This window comes from Lynx rufus, unplaced genomic scaffold, assembly GCF_022079265.1.
Source record: "Lynx rufus isolate CCGP_SWC_20201006 ecotype Redwood Valley unplaced genomic scaffold, mLynRuf1.p SCAF_1, whole genome shotgun sequence".
NCBI lineage: Eukaryota > Metazoa > Chordata > Mammalia > Carnivora > Felidae > Lynx > Lynx rufus.
In genome coordinates, this window is record NW_025814823.1 from 151,357,195 (window position 1) to 151,373,512 (window position 16,318).

The 16,318-nt window shown below is 35.8% G+C and overlaps 1 protein-coding gene across 16 annotated transcripts in view; it reads right to left on the reverse strand.

Moving 5' to 3' along the window:
- MEF2C (myocyte enhancer factor 2C) overlaps positions 1–16,318 on the reverse strand; it is a 152,282-nt gene that overhangs the window by 18,281 nt on the left and 117,683 nt on the right. For 15 of the 16 annotated variants that reach the window (XM_047088862.1, XM_047088835.1, XM_047088856.1 and 12 more), the window contains 2 exons: positions 14,432–14,618; positions 12,315–12,362 (listed from right to left, as the gene is read on the reverse strand). In XM_047088862.1, the coding sequence (XP_046944818.1) occupies positions 12,315–12,362; positions 14,432–14,618 (235 nt within the window). The remainder of the gene's footprint in view (positions 1–12,314; positions 12,363–14,431; positions 14,619–16,318) is intronic. The other variant, XM_047088839.1, reaches the window with a different exon arrangement.

Genomic DNA, 16,318 nt, shown 5'->3' on the forward strand with positions numbered 1-16,318 from the left:
TACGCATAGTTTGACCCCTTCTATCTCACCTAATTTCCACTGTCCACAGCCAAGCTCGCAGTCCTCTGGATATGCCTGAGTCTTTGCTCTAGCAGTGTTTGCTCTCCCATTGAATTCAAATTCATCTTAAATGAATTTGAACTCTTTCATGAGAGTTCAGACAGCCTTTCAGACAATGCAGCCCACCTTGAATGCATTCCCTTCTACACTACTGCAATTAGTAGTAGTGTAGTGTGAAATCTTCAGTGATACACACAGAAGACTAGTTCTTTAAGTGTTTCAGATGCCTGCAAAACATATACACAGACTATGCTGGAAAAATTAGGAATTATTCAGGAATGGCACTTAAAGTTAAGTTACTGAGGGAATGTGACAAGAGAACTGAAAATGTAATATGTAACTTGCTAATTTCAAATATCGAGGGTGTCTCCTCTATGCACTACTTGAGAACATTTCTTATTTGAGGTAATGATTGCACGCTGATGACCAAGGACACCATTGAGACAAACTGTTCATCAACCATGTAATATTGAAGTCAAGAAGTCATGCAAGTGCCCAACTACTAAATTTGTTTATAGAGAGTTAATTGAAAGCTGTGTCTTCACTTGTTGCACCTGTTAATCATTTCACAGGACATTACCTTAGCTAAACGCAAGTGGTAGACTCAAATAAAGTAGAAATTTTCCCTGATGAAAAAGGGAACTCTGAGGCCCTGCATCTTTTCTTCTATACTGATGAGTGCTTATGTTTACTGCCATAGGTTGTCTCTATAACTCTCAAAAATAATTTACTCATACAGAGCTTTCCTCCAAAAGATGGACTGCATGATATCCTAGGAAAAAACGGTGGAAGGGTCGTAAGTAAGAGTGAATAGAATTTTATTAGATGGTCCAGAGAGAGACTTTCTGGAGAGAGAGAATGCATAACAGATCTCCCAGTCACAACTGTATTGGAGAGAGATGAGTGTTCCCATGAGGACACAATATTGGTGGTTTTAGAGTATGTAGCCTTCAGAAGCTGGAAAAGTAGGCTTGACTAACACAAACCTCTCAGATCATGTTAACTTTATACTTTATACTCTATACTTTACACTTTAAACTTTATACTCTAGACTTTACACTAAACTTTTACTAAACTTTATACTATGGAGAAGTTAGTTTGTGAGTGGTAAATGACATCCTTAACCGTGTGACAGGGAAATAGTGTCCACGGAAGGGGTAGATTAGAGATTAGACTATTATAGGGATGCTAGTTAGGATTCATCTGCCACAGAACACATGAGGAGTAAGGCAGCCAGGTTGGAAAGATCTGCAAGGCAGACAGGAGTCAAGGACAAAAGAGGATAAAGTAGATAAACCCAGGTTCTGGATTTAGAATTCCTTCAACCATACTGAGCCTTAGTTTTCTTAGCCCTAGGTAATGATTCCATTAGTGTGAGAGAAGCATAAAAGTAATCTGAATCAGAGACTCTCACACACTTGCCTGAGGCAGCCAGTGCCAATATGACCATGCAATAATATTAACAATATTAAATACTTCATAGAGTATTATTTACCAATAGTATCAACAACATCAAGCATACACATTGAGGACCCAGAATAGTACCAGGCACCTAGTAACTGCTATATAATTGTTTGTTAATTCTACATGGATATAAAACACCTTTAATCCTTGCAATGACAACCCCCTCAGGTACTAATAGTATCCCTGTGTTACATAATGAGAACACATGACAACAGAGAGGTCCAGCAAGTTGCCCAATGTCAAACAGCTATTAACTGGTGGAGCCCTGACTGAACCAGAAGTGTGTCCAGAGTCCAAGCTCTGAAGCACAGCAGAGCCCTGTTCCCTGAGAATTGGTCACATTCTGGGATTTTGAAAACCCTTCTGTGTCAAATCTCACCCTATAATTACAGGAATACAAAGGAAGAGAGGAAACAAGTCAAGTCTGAGACCTGGGAGGTGAGACCTACAGGGTCTTCCTAAGCCAGAGGTGATGTGAGAACTTCAGGAACATGGTCAACTTGGCCATCATAAATGGCATTGCTGGTTCAGAAAATGCTGAACTTATACAAAGAGGCACAGAATGGTGATGTTCCGAACCGCATTTCTGGTCTCCTGGATAAATAAATATTTACAAATAGGAAATATTGGGTTTAGCAACACTAAATGCCAGAACAACTGTTTAACTTTCAGTGTGCTATTTCAAGTGGATGATTAAATATGCTCTTAAAGGCAGATTTTGTAATATTTTAGTCAATAATCTCCCTGAAATGGAGGATAGAGACATTTATGTACCTATTGTCAATTTAAGAGACCAGCTTCCATCAGAACCACTTAACACGATAGTGAAATGCTCAGTATTTTATAGTATCTGTTATTAGTTGTTACCTAGAAAATAATTTCTAATACATAGGTGTATCAAACTGACTTTGTTTAGTAATTTGTTAATGGTATCTTTGATTTTGTTTTTGTTTTTTTGGAATTTTGGGCAAACCGCCATAGAAAAGCATTAAGTTGAACCTCTGATATTTATTTTCTGCTTTTACTTCAGCAAAAGTTTTTGTTTATCAACATGGGTTTTTGTTTTTTGTTTGTTTGTTTGCATTAGAACAATTTAAAAACATTTACAGCATACAGTCTCGTTAAACTAAAGGTGCCACATAGATAATAATGCTCACTACAATCAATTAATTTTATATCTGAGTTTTTAAGGGTTTTAAGATAAGTTAGTTTCCAATATCAGGACATTGTTTTATATCTCAAACATACATCTTTCTACTGTATACAATTACCTTAAATTGTATACAGTAAACTTGCTCATACAACCCACTGCTCTACTGGAAGCTATACACTTAAAATAGTTTAGTAGAAAAATATTATGACCTTCTAGACTTCAGTCTTACACTCACTGTGCCCTGAATGCCTGAAACCCTGTTAAAAGTGCTAGAAACTATGTTATTCAGCTATTGTGAATCACAATCTTTTTTTTTTTTTTTTTGAGGGAAAAGGAGATCTTTTTCATGGGATGGCTCTAAGGCAAAAGGCAACCACAAAACATTTGGAGGTCAGAAATCTGGGAATGATGAAAATTTCAATATGCCTCCTGTGGAATAGGGGCAAAGCAAATTTTCTGATTCTTATCCTGGTAAAGACTCCTGATTACAGATTTTTAAACATAAAATAAAGTCTCCACTCTATCTGAGGGTTTCTTAGGGAAATAATATAATAATGCATAATGTTAGACTATGAAGAAACTCCTGTAAAACCTCAGTGTCTTTTGTGGTGTATTCTTAGAAAAATACTCCAAGAATACACAAAAGCCAAGACTATTCTTGGCTGTACCAGTTAGAGGGCAGTAGACATTCTAAAAAGAGCTTGCCTCTTCTGCTTGACCATGTCACCCTGATGCTGAACCAGACCTTCACGGGTTTCATATCTACCCCACTTGTCCTTGATGTCTCTTGGATGTGTATTGTTTAGTATCTTTTGTGAAATTAACAGTCTATCGGCCAACTAGATACTGAGCACTGAACATTTAGCACATACAATAGGCTCTGGATTGTGAGGCAGAAGTAAAGAAATTTTATTTCTCACTGAGTTGTTTTTCCAAAGATTGAGAGTCTGTTGTCACAAAGCAGGTCTGTTTTGGCGAACCACTCTCTCCTTTGTCCTAACAGTCATGTGGGTCAGACAATATCTTCTCAATTTTTGACAGATAAGGAAACTGAGGTTCAGGGAGCTTCTGTGACTTGTCGGTAAGTGGGACAGTTTTTATTTGAATCCAGAACACAAGCTGATTCTACTACATTATTACAAAACCCAGATGTTTCAGATTTAGAACGCATCCTTGTATTTCTCGGGATAAAAGCTCCATTTGCAAATAAGGAAGAATCTGACAACCTGATGTTTTCAATGCACAAAGGCACTCAAAATATCATTCTACTTTGACTACTGATTTATTGAAGGGATAGTTTTTAATTGCACCATAAAAATGATACTGAACCTTGCTATCTTAAAAAAATTGCACTTAACAATGAATGATAGATTTATGACTCACTTAATTGTTCACTTCTTGAGATTTTGGGGCTGTCTCTTTGCTAAAAATGAGGGGGTGTCTTCATTATTGACACAATCGCTCATTCTTTCAGTCATTTTTATAAACAAAAATATTGAGACAGTACAAATTAGAGAGAATGTGACAGAAGAGAAAGAATAATTACTTGTGGTTTTAACATTTACACAACTGCTACAAACACATCAGAAGATGATAATGTTCAAAGGGAAGTATGTTGCACTGCACTCTGATTCTGCCTTTGGTTTATTAATATATCTTATTTATTCCCACCCTTGAGGGTAGGGGCCGTGGCAGACATCTCTGTGAAGCCTACTGGTGCATTACTCACTTACTGAACATTTACTATTACTGCGAATACATTAAACTAACCTTTAGTTTTTGCTTAGGAAATCGAGAACATAGATAATTGTAATACTGACAGTGCTCACATTTATTAACAAGCACTTACTCTGGTGCGCAAACTGTGCTAGGTGCTGCCTTGCATCATTACCTCATTTGATTTTCACAACAATCCTATAAAATGGGAGTTCACAGACTTCCCAAGGGCAGTAACGTCATCCTAGGCATATCGTGTATTTTCATTGGTTATTTTATTTCTTGGAATATCTGCCTCAGGAATATTTCCCCCAATTACTGCTTGCGCAAGAATTTGCTCCACCATCTTGTAGATTTCTCTGAGCTGCTTAAGGTTAAACTAACCCGGGTCCTTTTTCATGATTGTTATGAAAATTAATGTTATGATCTTTGAATATGGAAATTGACCACAGATTTAGATTTGCCATTATTACTACATTATAATAACCTATAATAGTATCACAGGTTGTTTTCTCCCTACACTACCAATACAGCATAATCAGTTCTTCGTCATAATTGGAGGTTGTAAATGGAGGGCAAGGTCAAGAAATTGTGACAGGAGGGCACAGTGTTCAGTAAACAGTTAACGAGTAAAAAATTCAGTTAAAACAATTAAAATGGAACAATAATAAATAAACACAGTGAATAGTAAAGCATCCTGTGGACACTTCCATAGGTTATCAATTGAAATTGTCCAGGTTTTGGTACAATACAGTTTCCTTTAAAGTAAACTAAAGGAGGGGCGCCTGGGTGGCGCAGTCGGTTAAGCGTCCGACTTCAGCCAGGTCACGATCTCGCAGTCCGTGAGTTCGAGCCCCGCGTCAGGCTCTGGGCTGATGGCTCAGAGCCTGGAGCCTGTTTCCGATTCTGTGTCTCCCTCTCTCTCTGCCCCTCCCCCGTTCATGCTCTGTCTCTCTCTCTGTCCCAAAAATAATAAATAAACGTTGAAAAAAAAAAATTAAAAAAAAAAAAAGCAAAAAAAAAAAAAGTAAACTAAAGGAATGTATTTGATTTACTCTTTTAAACGAGACTGTATCATGACTATAACACTCTTTGAATTGAGAGTCCAGTGAACACACTCGAATTTTAAACTTAAAATTTAAGTGACTGGCAAAAGTTTGTCTAAAAACAGCAAATTACACTCTTGGCCAACAGCCTTGAAGCCCCAGAAAGTCCCTGGTAGGTAAAAAACTGATTTCCAAAAGAGGGGCTTTTTTAACCACATCCCTTCTTCAGCATCTCCCCTCCATGGATGCACAATTTCATATCACTAATGATTTTGAAAAGAGCTTTCCTTTCTGTAGTATCCCCAAATAAAATCTTACGATGATGCCAAAAACAAGGAGAAGAAAAACCAACCGTGTGTGAGGAAAAAGAACTGTTAAAAGAAAGAAAGACAAATGCTGAGTAAAGTAGTATTTTAGGGGGAAATATTAAACCGCTTGTATTAATATTACAAATGACCAAAGTTTTATTATTAGTCACACTATCAGGTTAAATCAATGGGATATTAGTGAAGAGACAAATTTTTACGTTGCTTTACTGAATATAATAGAAAGATGGGGATAAAAAATATACAAATTGTGAGGACAGAAATCATGATACCCTAAGGGCTCTAAAATCTGCTAAACACTCATCTAGGGAGCTATAATTTGAAATTTTGTTTTTCTCTGCAGAAATCAAACTCCTTAAGAATTAAGTTAAACTAGGGGTGCCTGGGTGGCTCAGTTGGTTAAGCGTCCAACATTGGCTCAGATCACCATCTCACAATTTGTGGGTGCCAGCCCCACATCGGGCTCTGTGCTGACAGCTTAGACCCTACAGCCTGCCTTGGATTCTGTGTCTCCCTCTCTCTGCCCCCTGCTCTCTCTCTCTCTCTCTCTCAATAATAGACAAACTTTAAAAAATTTAAAACAAGGAACTAAGTTAAACTAAAGGGGTTGAAAGCAGATTTTATGATATCCTAACCTTGCCTGTAACATTCATTTGTTGTCTCTTTGACTTGCCTCTCCCACTTCAACATTGGCCCCTAAGGAATGGTGTCAAGGTACAGTTTATAATTTTCCAGGTCCTGTATATGGAAAGTGACTACTGATTTTCTTGGCGATGGCTAAGTATCACCTGATGTAGATTATCCAACTAGGGGACTAAGTATTTTTTTTTCAATAATTCTAGATAACCTTGGTTTGGATTAAAAATATCGTTGTTAGTTAATTTCACAGATAATAATAAAGCAATGCTGTTGGATCTTTATGTTTTGGGTGAACTCCCAAGGTAAAACTGCAAATGAATTTAGAATTTTTATTCAGAATAATTCAAACTAACAGAATAATACTTTCAAAACAAGAATCCAACTATTAATTTGGATTTTTTTCACATGCTGCTTAACAGTATTTAAAAAAAGTAATATAAAGTTGTATTTTATACTAACAAAAGTAGTTTTCTTGTTTGAAAGCAATTAAATGGCATCCATCTCTCTTTCTTGAATATTACAGTCTGAATCTGTGTATTGTTAGATTACAAAAATGTAAACTTGTTAAAGCCAATTCTTTTAGACTGAATTTTTAACTACTTTACTGATATTTTAAATCACTGAGTAAGAATTGCAGAGAAGTCTTTTTGGCTGATAAGAAAGTCAGCCAAGAAATTTTTGATAAGTATTCTCAAAAAACAAATACTTGCAAAACAATGGTACTGGTACAGGATAATTAAAACATTGTATGATTTTTTTCCTTTTCTGAGTTCTATTTTATAAGATGCTAAATTTTTCTTTTTCAATACTAAATGAATTACAAAGAAAGTCATGTAAGTGAAGTTCTATGATCATATAATCATAAAACATTGGGTGTAAGAAGGCGCTAAAGATATCTGTATCTTATCCCCAATATGTGTACTGAGTTCAAAGGTTCAAAGTCACAGCGTAAGATCGTGCTAGATGGAGTCTTTTCAAAGCCTGGAAGCCGGGGCTCCTTATTCACTGCTCAGTGTTTCATCCACAGCAGTACACTGTCACCATCGAGTCTCCATGTATTTAGCTGATATAAATTAAGCATTCCAGAAGTGACAACGCTTGACAACCAAATGCATAAAATAGTAAACAATTAACAATCAAAATAAGGAAACAGCTGTTAGTTTCTTTTTTATAAAATTATATCTAATTTACAATAAATGCCAATTAAAATTATTAACCAATATACATAAATCTCCTTTGCCTTATTGTCAAATAGCTATGTAAATTGTAAAATTCTAAATTTTCAAAGAGATTCCTAAAGGGTTCTCCTTTCTTTCTCTCTCTATCCCTCCCCTTCTCTCTTTCTCTCTTTCTTTTGTCTCAATCATGAATCCTTGAGCATACTGGTACTTCCTACACAATAAAAAGCAACTATGTTATCAAAGTGAAAACAAAGGGTACTAATAGGATAGTGAATAATCCAACACAAGGCATTATTGTGTGTGTACCACATCAGTCTGTACGTGCACAAGAGGCCCTGAGGCGGAGCCAACACACGATGTAGCTCACAGACTGAGTGGGAAAGATGCCATACTTTATCATCGAGTTGAGCTGAAAAAGAGAATGCTTACCTCTTATTTCTCCCAAATCTAATGATTATAAAACCTCAACTGAGCTCGATTTTAACAATCCTCAATAACCACTAAGATTAGCATGTTAAAGGTTTTAATACACAGAGATATGACAAAATATAATTTGAAAAGCAGCGTCTTCCGATTTTGGTTGTTGAGAGGAAAGGACTAAGTAGTGGATGAATAATTGAACTGAAACCTAGAAATGCCACTACTACTAATGTATTATATAGTGACCTGCTGTATACTTCCCCTATACCAAGAGTGCAAACCTATCCTGTTACTTCTTAATTACCATTTGCCTTTATCTTTGAAATTGCTTCAATTTAAGAGATAAGAGGTTAATTTTTTTAAGAGGTGATTTGTGATGGTCTGAGGTACCAACACACATTTCATTTACTGCAGCATATCATTTCTTTAGATTTCTAGCATGATAGAAAAGTGAGTAAAACCTTATTGGTCAATGTTGCTCATCCATTTAATCAAACAATTCACTATTCATTGTATAAGTATCAGAAGAATACATTATTTTTGTAAACTACAGATCAAGGGTCTATCTTTTCATATTTAAAATTAACATTTCTTTGAAGTATTCTTCCATTTTTTTGCATCAACATGATTACAATTTATAACCAGTAGATCATTTTTTTCCTTTATTCAGCTAACAACCATTAATGGAGCATCTGCCATAGACTATGTCTTATGTGTTGTGTTGGGAATCCAAACTGAGTAAGAAAGACACAGTTTGCCCTTGAGGGCTGAGAATCCAGGGAAAGATGTGTGCCCAGGAGCACCTGGGTGGCTCAGTCTGTTAAGCGTCTGACTTTGGCTCAGGTCATGATCTTGCGGTTTGTGGGTTTGAGCCCCAGGTAAAGCTCTGTGCTGACAGCTCAGAGCTTGGAACCTGCTTCAGACTCTGTGTCTCCCTCTCTCTCTGTCCCTCCCCTACTCATGCTCTGTCTCTTTCTCTCAAAAATAAACATTAAAACAAAAAGAAGAAGATGTATGCCCAGACATGCAACTGCAATGCAATGAGGTAAGTGATGTGGTCACAGGCTGCCATGGAAGAAAAGAGAGGCATAATTCCTTCCAGAAGAAAAAATTTCCTGAATGGCTGGACTGAATTCTGAGGGATGACAAGGAATGCTCAGGATCAAGAGGAAGTTGAGGGGAAGGAGCACAAGAATGCACACATGAAGGCAGGTGGCCTCCACGCTATTTGGAAAGCAGCAGCACAATGAAGTGGTTAAGAGTATGGACTCTGGAGACAGACTGCCTGGGTTCCATATTGGGCAATTATTTTGACCTCTCTGTGTCTCAGTGTCCCCATCTATAGAAAGGGTATAATATGCGTATCTGCATTAAAGAGCCATAATGAGAAAAAATGAGTTACTTTTTATAAAGCACATAGTAAGAGCAATTTAAATGTCTGCTATTATTAGAGTGCAGGGTTCTTGCTGGCCGTGGCAGAATGAAAAGTTTAAGAATGGAGATGAGGGCTAGGCCAGAGATAAGAGGCCCATGGTTAATTCTGAAAGAGATGGGATGGCATTGCTGGATTTTAGGCACATGAATGATGAGAAAGGCTAATCAGTCATGGGGAGACTGGAGTGGGGTACAATGTGAAGCAGAGAGACAAATTAGGGGGCTCTGGAAACAGCCCTGGAATGTTGCTATGAACATGAACCAAGGCATTGGGACAGGAATGGAGAGAAAAGAATAGACTTAGGAAATACCTTGGAGGCTGAGTTTGTAAGACTTGATTCACTGGATGATGGAATGAGAGAGAGGTATAGCTCGGGGATTGGATGGGAAAGATGTTATACTTTATCATCAAGCTGAGCTGAAAAAAGAGAATGCTTATCTTTTTGGTCTCTTGGTATTTATAAGCACACACTAAATGTTAAATTTACTTCTTTTTTGCATGGTATTTTCTCCTCTTTACAGGTTGAGATGATTTGATTTTGAATAAAAATTACAAAGACTGAAAAGTAATTATGTACACTTGGCTTCAGAGTTTTTTGCATGGTATTTTCTCCTCTTTACAGGTTGAGATGATTTGATTTTGAATAAAAATTTCAAAGACTGAAAAGTAATTATGTACACTTGGCTTCAGAGTTTCTAACTTTATCTGAGACCTTGAATTTCAATGACAATATTCAAAATTTGGAAGATACCTTTTGGTCATTTTGCTTTAGTTTTCTTTTCTGAAAATGCAGAGACATTCTGGCTGGCCTTGCTTCCCCTGGTGTTATGTGATTCTCTGACATCAGCACAGATATATTCAGCTTTGACACATGATACTGGCGGGTTTGAGAAAGAAGGGGAAGATGGTTGAGCCTGTAGCAGGACATGACAGCTAAGCTGAAGCCTACTAAATGGCATCTGCAACAGGTGTTTGTGGAACCAGAGCTACAAAGGGCTGCTTCCTCTATTTTTGAAAAGTGGGGAAATAACCTTTTCAGAAGTCTATAGTAACTGGGAAAGTTACATGCTCATGCCTACGAGATACACTCATCCAGATATAATGTTTATTATATCAGGATGGAGCAATCCTTCTTGTTTCCTTCTATTTTTGAAGCAGAAGATTCTTCTGTCTATGGCAGAGGTCCTGAAGTAGGAAGATAAATCTGCTAAGCTCGTAAGATTTTTTTAGTTCAATGACGCTATAGCCATACATGTGGCTAACTTTTACACGTACAGGATTGAGTATCTTCTCTCTCCCTGGAGGGCCATTAAACTTAGTGGGCTGTCAGAGAATTGACAATGACAGCATAATTGAACAACCAAACACTTCTTATTTTCAATAGAGAATCCTAAAGCATTTTAGCTATTAAGTAGAAACAAGAGTCTATTTCCATTAAGGTGAAGTAACCCATCCCCCCCATATATTTTTTTACTACTTCTAATAACTTTAATCACCACTATTGGCTGTTCCTATAAAAGCATCGAGATACTGGATAAAATATCATAACATCTAAACCATTTTTTAAATTTATCTTTTTTCTTGGTCTTTGTGACAGCCCCAATTCTTAGTCCCCAACATTCTCTCTAACCATAGTTTTGGCAGAGGCTTGAATCCAAGAAACACTGGTCTGGCTTTGATCTGGTTTTGTAATTTTGAGGCTACAAACCTCAAAGTATTTTTCAGGGGAAAAATGAGTACTTCATTTCACTGTTCAGCAAGATAGTATATGGAGTTTATTCATTAATTTGCCTCTACTTAATTTTTAAAAGATAGATAAAATAGGAGGCTAGTGCCATTGATTCTGTTTGTTAATTCACTGTGTAGTTCTAGTACTTTTTCTTCATTAGTCACTGAATTAATGCAGAGCCAATATCAGAAGGGAGAAACATTACCCCCAAGTGGATATATTTATAAAAATGTTTTTGTATGCTGATTTTCTTTATCTTCTTTCTTAAAATTAGCAGGCTAGTAAATTTGACCCTGGCAAAATATTTTAATTAGGTTGTCCATGGATATTTCAATAAGCTTGGATGTTTTTGACATTTCAAACATAACCTTGTGTCATTCATGCCTGTCTTGTACTATTTTAAATGTACAGCATGTTACAGCTGCAGGAATTACCATGGTTACTTGTTATGCCAATAGTGAGCTGCAGTGAGCATTAAAAACTACTGTGCTGTCTTATCTCTGCACTGAAAATGACATCAATCTCAATAATCACAATAGTATGAATTAATATGGAACTGTGGAGAAGTGTGACTGGCCCTAGTGGAAGAAGTTCTTAAGAGTATAATATATTTAAAGAGCTTTTTTTGGGGCACACTGTATTCCTATTCTCTAGGAGCTCATTTTAATGCCAAAACTGGCTTTATTTTATTAACAATATTGTTGAATGGTTATAATCTCACTTTCTCCTTTTAAAAATGTATTCTCCTTTAGAAGTAAACGTACAGGAGTTTGGTATTTCTTTGGGTGGAGAGAGATTCACATTAAATGTGAAATGATTAACACAGAATTCAATTGGCAAGGCTTGCTGAAGGTACTTCTGCATCCAGAGATGGCATCCAGGATTAAATTGGTTTGATCAGAGCTTTCAATTCTGATTATGTTGACTAGCTGAAGTTTGATTAAGAAAAGTTCTGGTTAACAGTATTCTTCTAAGTTACTATCCATCCCCTCCTGCTTCATAAAAATGCTTTAGAAATTTTTGGGGCCATTTTTCCATGCATCTCACAGATCTCTCTACTTTGTTCAAAAGACTTACTTCCTGCAAATCACCCAGTAAAGGAACCCTGAACAATGATACTTGCTGTAATACAGAAGTCTACTCACCTGCACTGGTGCCCGCACCGGATGTGAGGTCTCCACCCATCAGACCACCTATGGATTAAAGGGGAAGATCAAAAGGAGAAAAGGCTAAAGGCCCACAAAACAACACACTTTACTTTTAGCAACCACAGTATTTTGGCTCTCCCAAGAGTCCTAAATTTGTAAAATAAGGTGGAAGGCTGACATTTGTTTTATTATGACATGCTGTGCTCAAACATTAAACCTACATTCAATCACTGACATTTTGCAGAATCTTTCTTTCTAACAAAGGTTACATTTTAAAAATCCAGTGTTTAATGGTCTCTGAAATTTTATTTTTGGATGTTTTACTGAAAGTAAAAAAAAAAAGAGTAAGGTTTACTATATATTTAAATAACCATATATTTGATGTTTAATTCTTTGTAAATATATTTTCTATAATTAGTTTTGTAAAATGCTAATTGTCCAGAACTTTGGTCATTTCATGAACCTACCCACAGTGAATGACCTCATTTACTGCCTGAATTTTCCTTACTGACACCATAAAATAGGTTTCATTGGCTAAAAAGTTAGAAAGGTATGCTTATTCACTGCTAACTTAAAAAAGTACATTAACATTTGGCTGTGTTAAAATATAAGAGCTGGGAAGTTTCAGTAAGATATTGAAAATAATAATTACTGTTAGTTTTTAAGGAACAAGATTTAGCCAAAAGAACAGAGTATCAACTAGGTTATTTTCTAATGGATTCTAAGAGATACTCCATAATTATTTGTTGGTTCTTTTTTTGGAATTTGAAGAAAATGTTCATTATGTTTTAAGAAATGTTTATTATTTCCAAACAAATAATATTTTGGAAATAAAGTATGAAATTTCAAAAAAAAATGAGCATGAGTTTATCAAACAGGAAATTCAACTGCATTTGAGTATGACGTGAAAGGAATAACATACAGTTATTGAAAATTCTTATGAAAAACTTCAATCACAGTCAAAAGTAGAGAGAATGGCATAATGAAGTCCTTTATACATATCTCTCAGACTCAAGATTTAACAAGATTTTATTATTTGGCTATTTTGGTTACATTTTCTATATAAGGTTTCCGTACTAAGTAGTAATACATGTTTAGTTTTAATTATAAGGCAGATATGGAAGTTTTCTCAAGGAAAAAGTCTTCTGTGAATAAACTGCTTTTAATAGAGTTATGTGTGCCTGAGACATATTAAACTTCTCCTACAGAGTGCTTTTTAAAAAATAACATGTAATGTATAATGGTTTGCTATGTATGATTTAGAAATACAATTATTTTTGGTGCTTCTTTTGGAAATGTGAAGGAATTGTTTGGTTGTATTTAATATGCATCTAATTAGTTCCAACTGTGAAGCTGGCAAATCAGGAAGACTTTCTTCCCTTCAAGAAGGTTCTTTAAATCCAGTGGGGAAACAGACACATATTCAATATAGCACATCATAGTGTGTTTTGCTTGATCTGAGTATGAAGAATGGTTGAACTTTTTCTGAGCACTGATTTCTTTTCTCTGGAACACTGTGAATTGCACAACAGTAGGGACTTCTTAGAAGCACTGAGACGAATTTGTGGCAGGTGTATATATTCTTATGATGGGCTCTTAATTTCATTTCTTTTTATTTTTATTTCACAGTTCTTAGAAGTTACGCTATTTTATCACATTTCTTTTCCATTTTAAATGCTTTGTGGTATAAGTTTCTGTATAAGTAATAAAAATTGATCAAAATAATAAATAACTAAATGGCACAAATGTTATCAGAGGACAGAGGGGAAGATTTCACAGAATGGGGTGATATCTGGCTAAGAGGAAAAGGGAAAATGGCATTTTAGGTTGGAGAAGAGCAGAAGCAAAAGACGGGAGACAGGATATTCTACTTTCTGTTTGAGAAAGCATGTGGTTAAAATATAGCCACATGAGAGGTTGGTGATAGATAGTCTGAACAGATAAACAGCAGATTATGAAAGATCTCACAAGACAGGCTAACGAGGTTAAAGACCTAAAATAGGGCTATTAAGCAACGAAGGAACATAACAAATGGAAAACTGAAAAAGTCAACATCTTGCCTAGAGTGGCTCCTTCTACTGATTTGCTAACATTGTGTCCTCATGAGGACCTACCTGTGTTACCTGCACTTGGAGGTCGATGTGTTACACCAGGAGACATACTATTTCTCTGCAGAGAAGGGTGGGCCAGTGGCAAAAGGTTGGGGTTTCCCAGTGAGCTGACGGGGTTGCTGTATACCAAACTGTTGTGGCTGGACACTGGGATGGAGACTGGCATCTCAAAGTTGGGAGGTGGAACAGCCTGTAGGAGCAGAAAAAAAATATGTGTAAAAGGAAAGAAGAGAAACAGAAGCCCTCAAGGACAGGCAGCCTTTACTTTTCCTAGAAAATTTTTAAATTCCAAGCTGCTTGGTGTCTAGAAGACCATTAAGAAGAGCTCTCAACATGTTCAGATCATAAATTGATTTCTTTAATGGGCTTAGAACTCTTTCTTTGCAACTATTAGAAAACGTTTCACTTTTGTTTAAAACAAAGCCCCATTTCATTAGACCCCATTGTCTTTGAATTCCATTCTATTAAGTAATAATTGTTCATTTGTGATGTCTGAATCTGGTGCCAGAAATGACTGCAAGATCAAAGGTACATGATTGTGATGACTTCACAGAGAAAAAGGAGGATTAAAATGCAAACCAGAGTCTTCAGTTTAATTGCTTATTGAAGCATATTTATGCAGAAGTTTAATGATATAAAATCATCTCCAGGCATGTGAATAGCACATATACTTTAATTATTATTTTTAGAAGTCTGTCTTTTGATAGTAACTCTAAAGATAATAGACATTTTAAGATCCAGAATTCAACAGAGCATGTATCATTCAATGATCCATATTTTAAAATGATAGTTCATAATGTATGTTACACTTCACATTTTGGGATATACTGACACTGACAAATGGAAAGACCTCTATCTCAAGTGAGAAAGTGAGCAAATATTTAGGGACCTGAAGTTGTGTGGGTACCTAATTAGAGTAATCAGGTCCTAATTATTGATATTTTGGTATTATTTTAGCAATTTAAGCAAAATCTTGCTTATTTTTCTGCTTGTACTAGATAATCATACTTACAACTCCCTACATCCTTTTTTCTAAAAGAAAAATTAACATTATAAATGAAAACACTGTTTGAATATATTGCCAGAGGACTCATGGTGTCAGAGCATACAGCATTCTTACTAAAAAATGGATTTATGTGCGTGTTTATGTGTGTATCTAATATATATATTAGAGACAGGGTTTATATAGAACATTCCCTCAGTATTCTCAAATAAGCCACTGTGTCAGTTTAAAAGCACATGTGCATGTGACTGAAAGGTTTTTATTTTTATTTATTTTTTTACCTTTTTTTTCAGTAATCTTAAAATCAACTTTCTTTTACTGGTTCATTGGCTGGCCTGCATCATATGGCATACTCTGCAGAAGCTGTTTATCCTGATGGTGAATTCACTACTACTTTCTATTTATGCTTATGTTCTCTTATACTTTATTTGTCCTATTTTCTTTTTTTCCATGATCTGGACATGTCAATATTGACAGAAGCAAATGTTTCATAACTCTTTTACATGTCTTTGATTCCTCACTATTTTAGAGGAAAATAAAAATGTTCACATGCTTTATTAAAACAGTCATTCTTTATTAAGACACTATCTTAAAGAGAGTAACAAAAATACTTTTGGATAAACATTGTCATATAATGAAATATAAACATTTGATAACACATCAAAGAATGAATATATCCCCAAATTTCTAGAGCCTTTTAAACAACAAAAACTATTGGTGTATGCTGTAAAATATATGTCTGACAATGAATGAAATACTGTATTCCTATAGTCAAAGGCCACATAGGAATTACTTAGAATACCTAAGGAAACAAAGATAAGTACTGTGCTAGGTCTTCTCCATTTGCCCCTCCAGAAGCACTCTCCACCCTCTTCACTGCTGTGGGC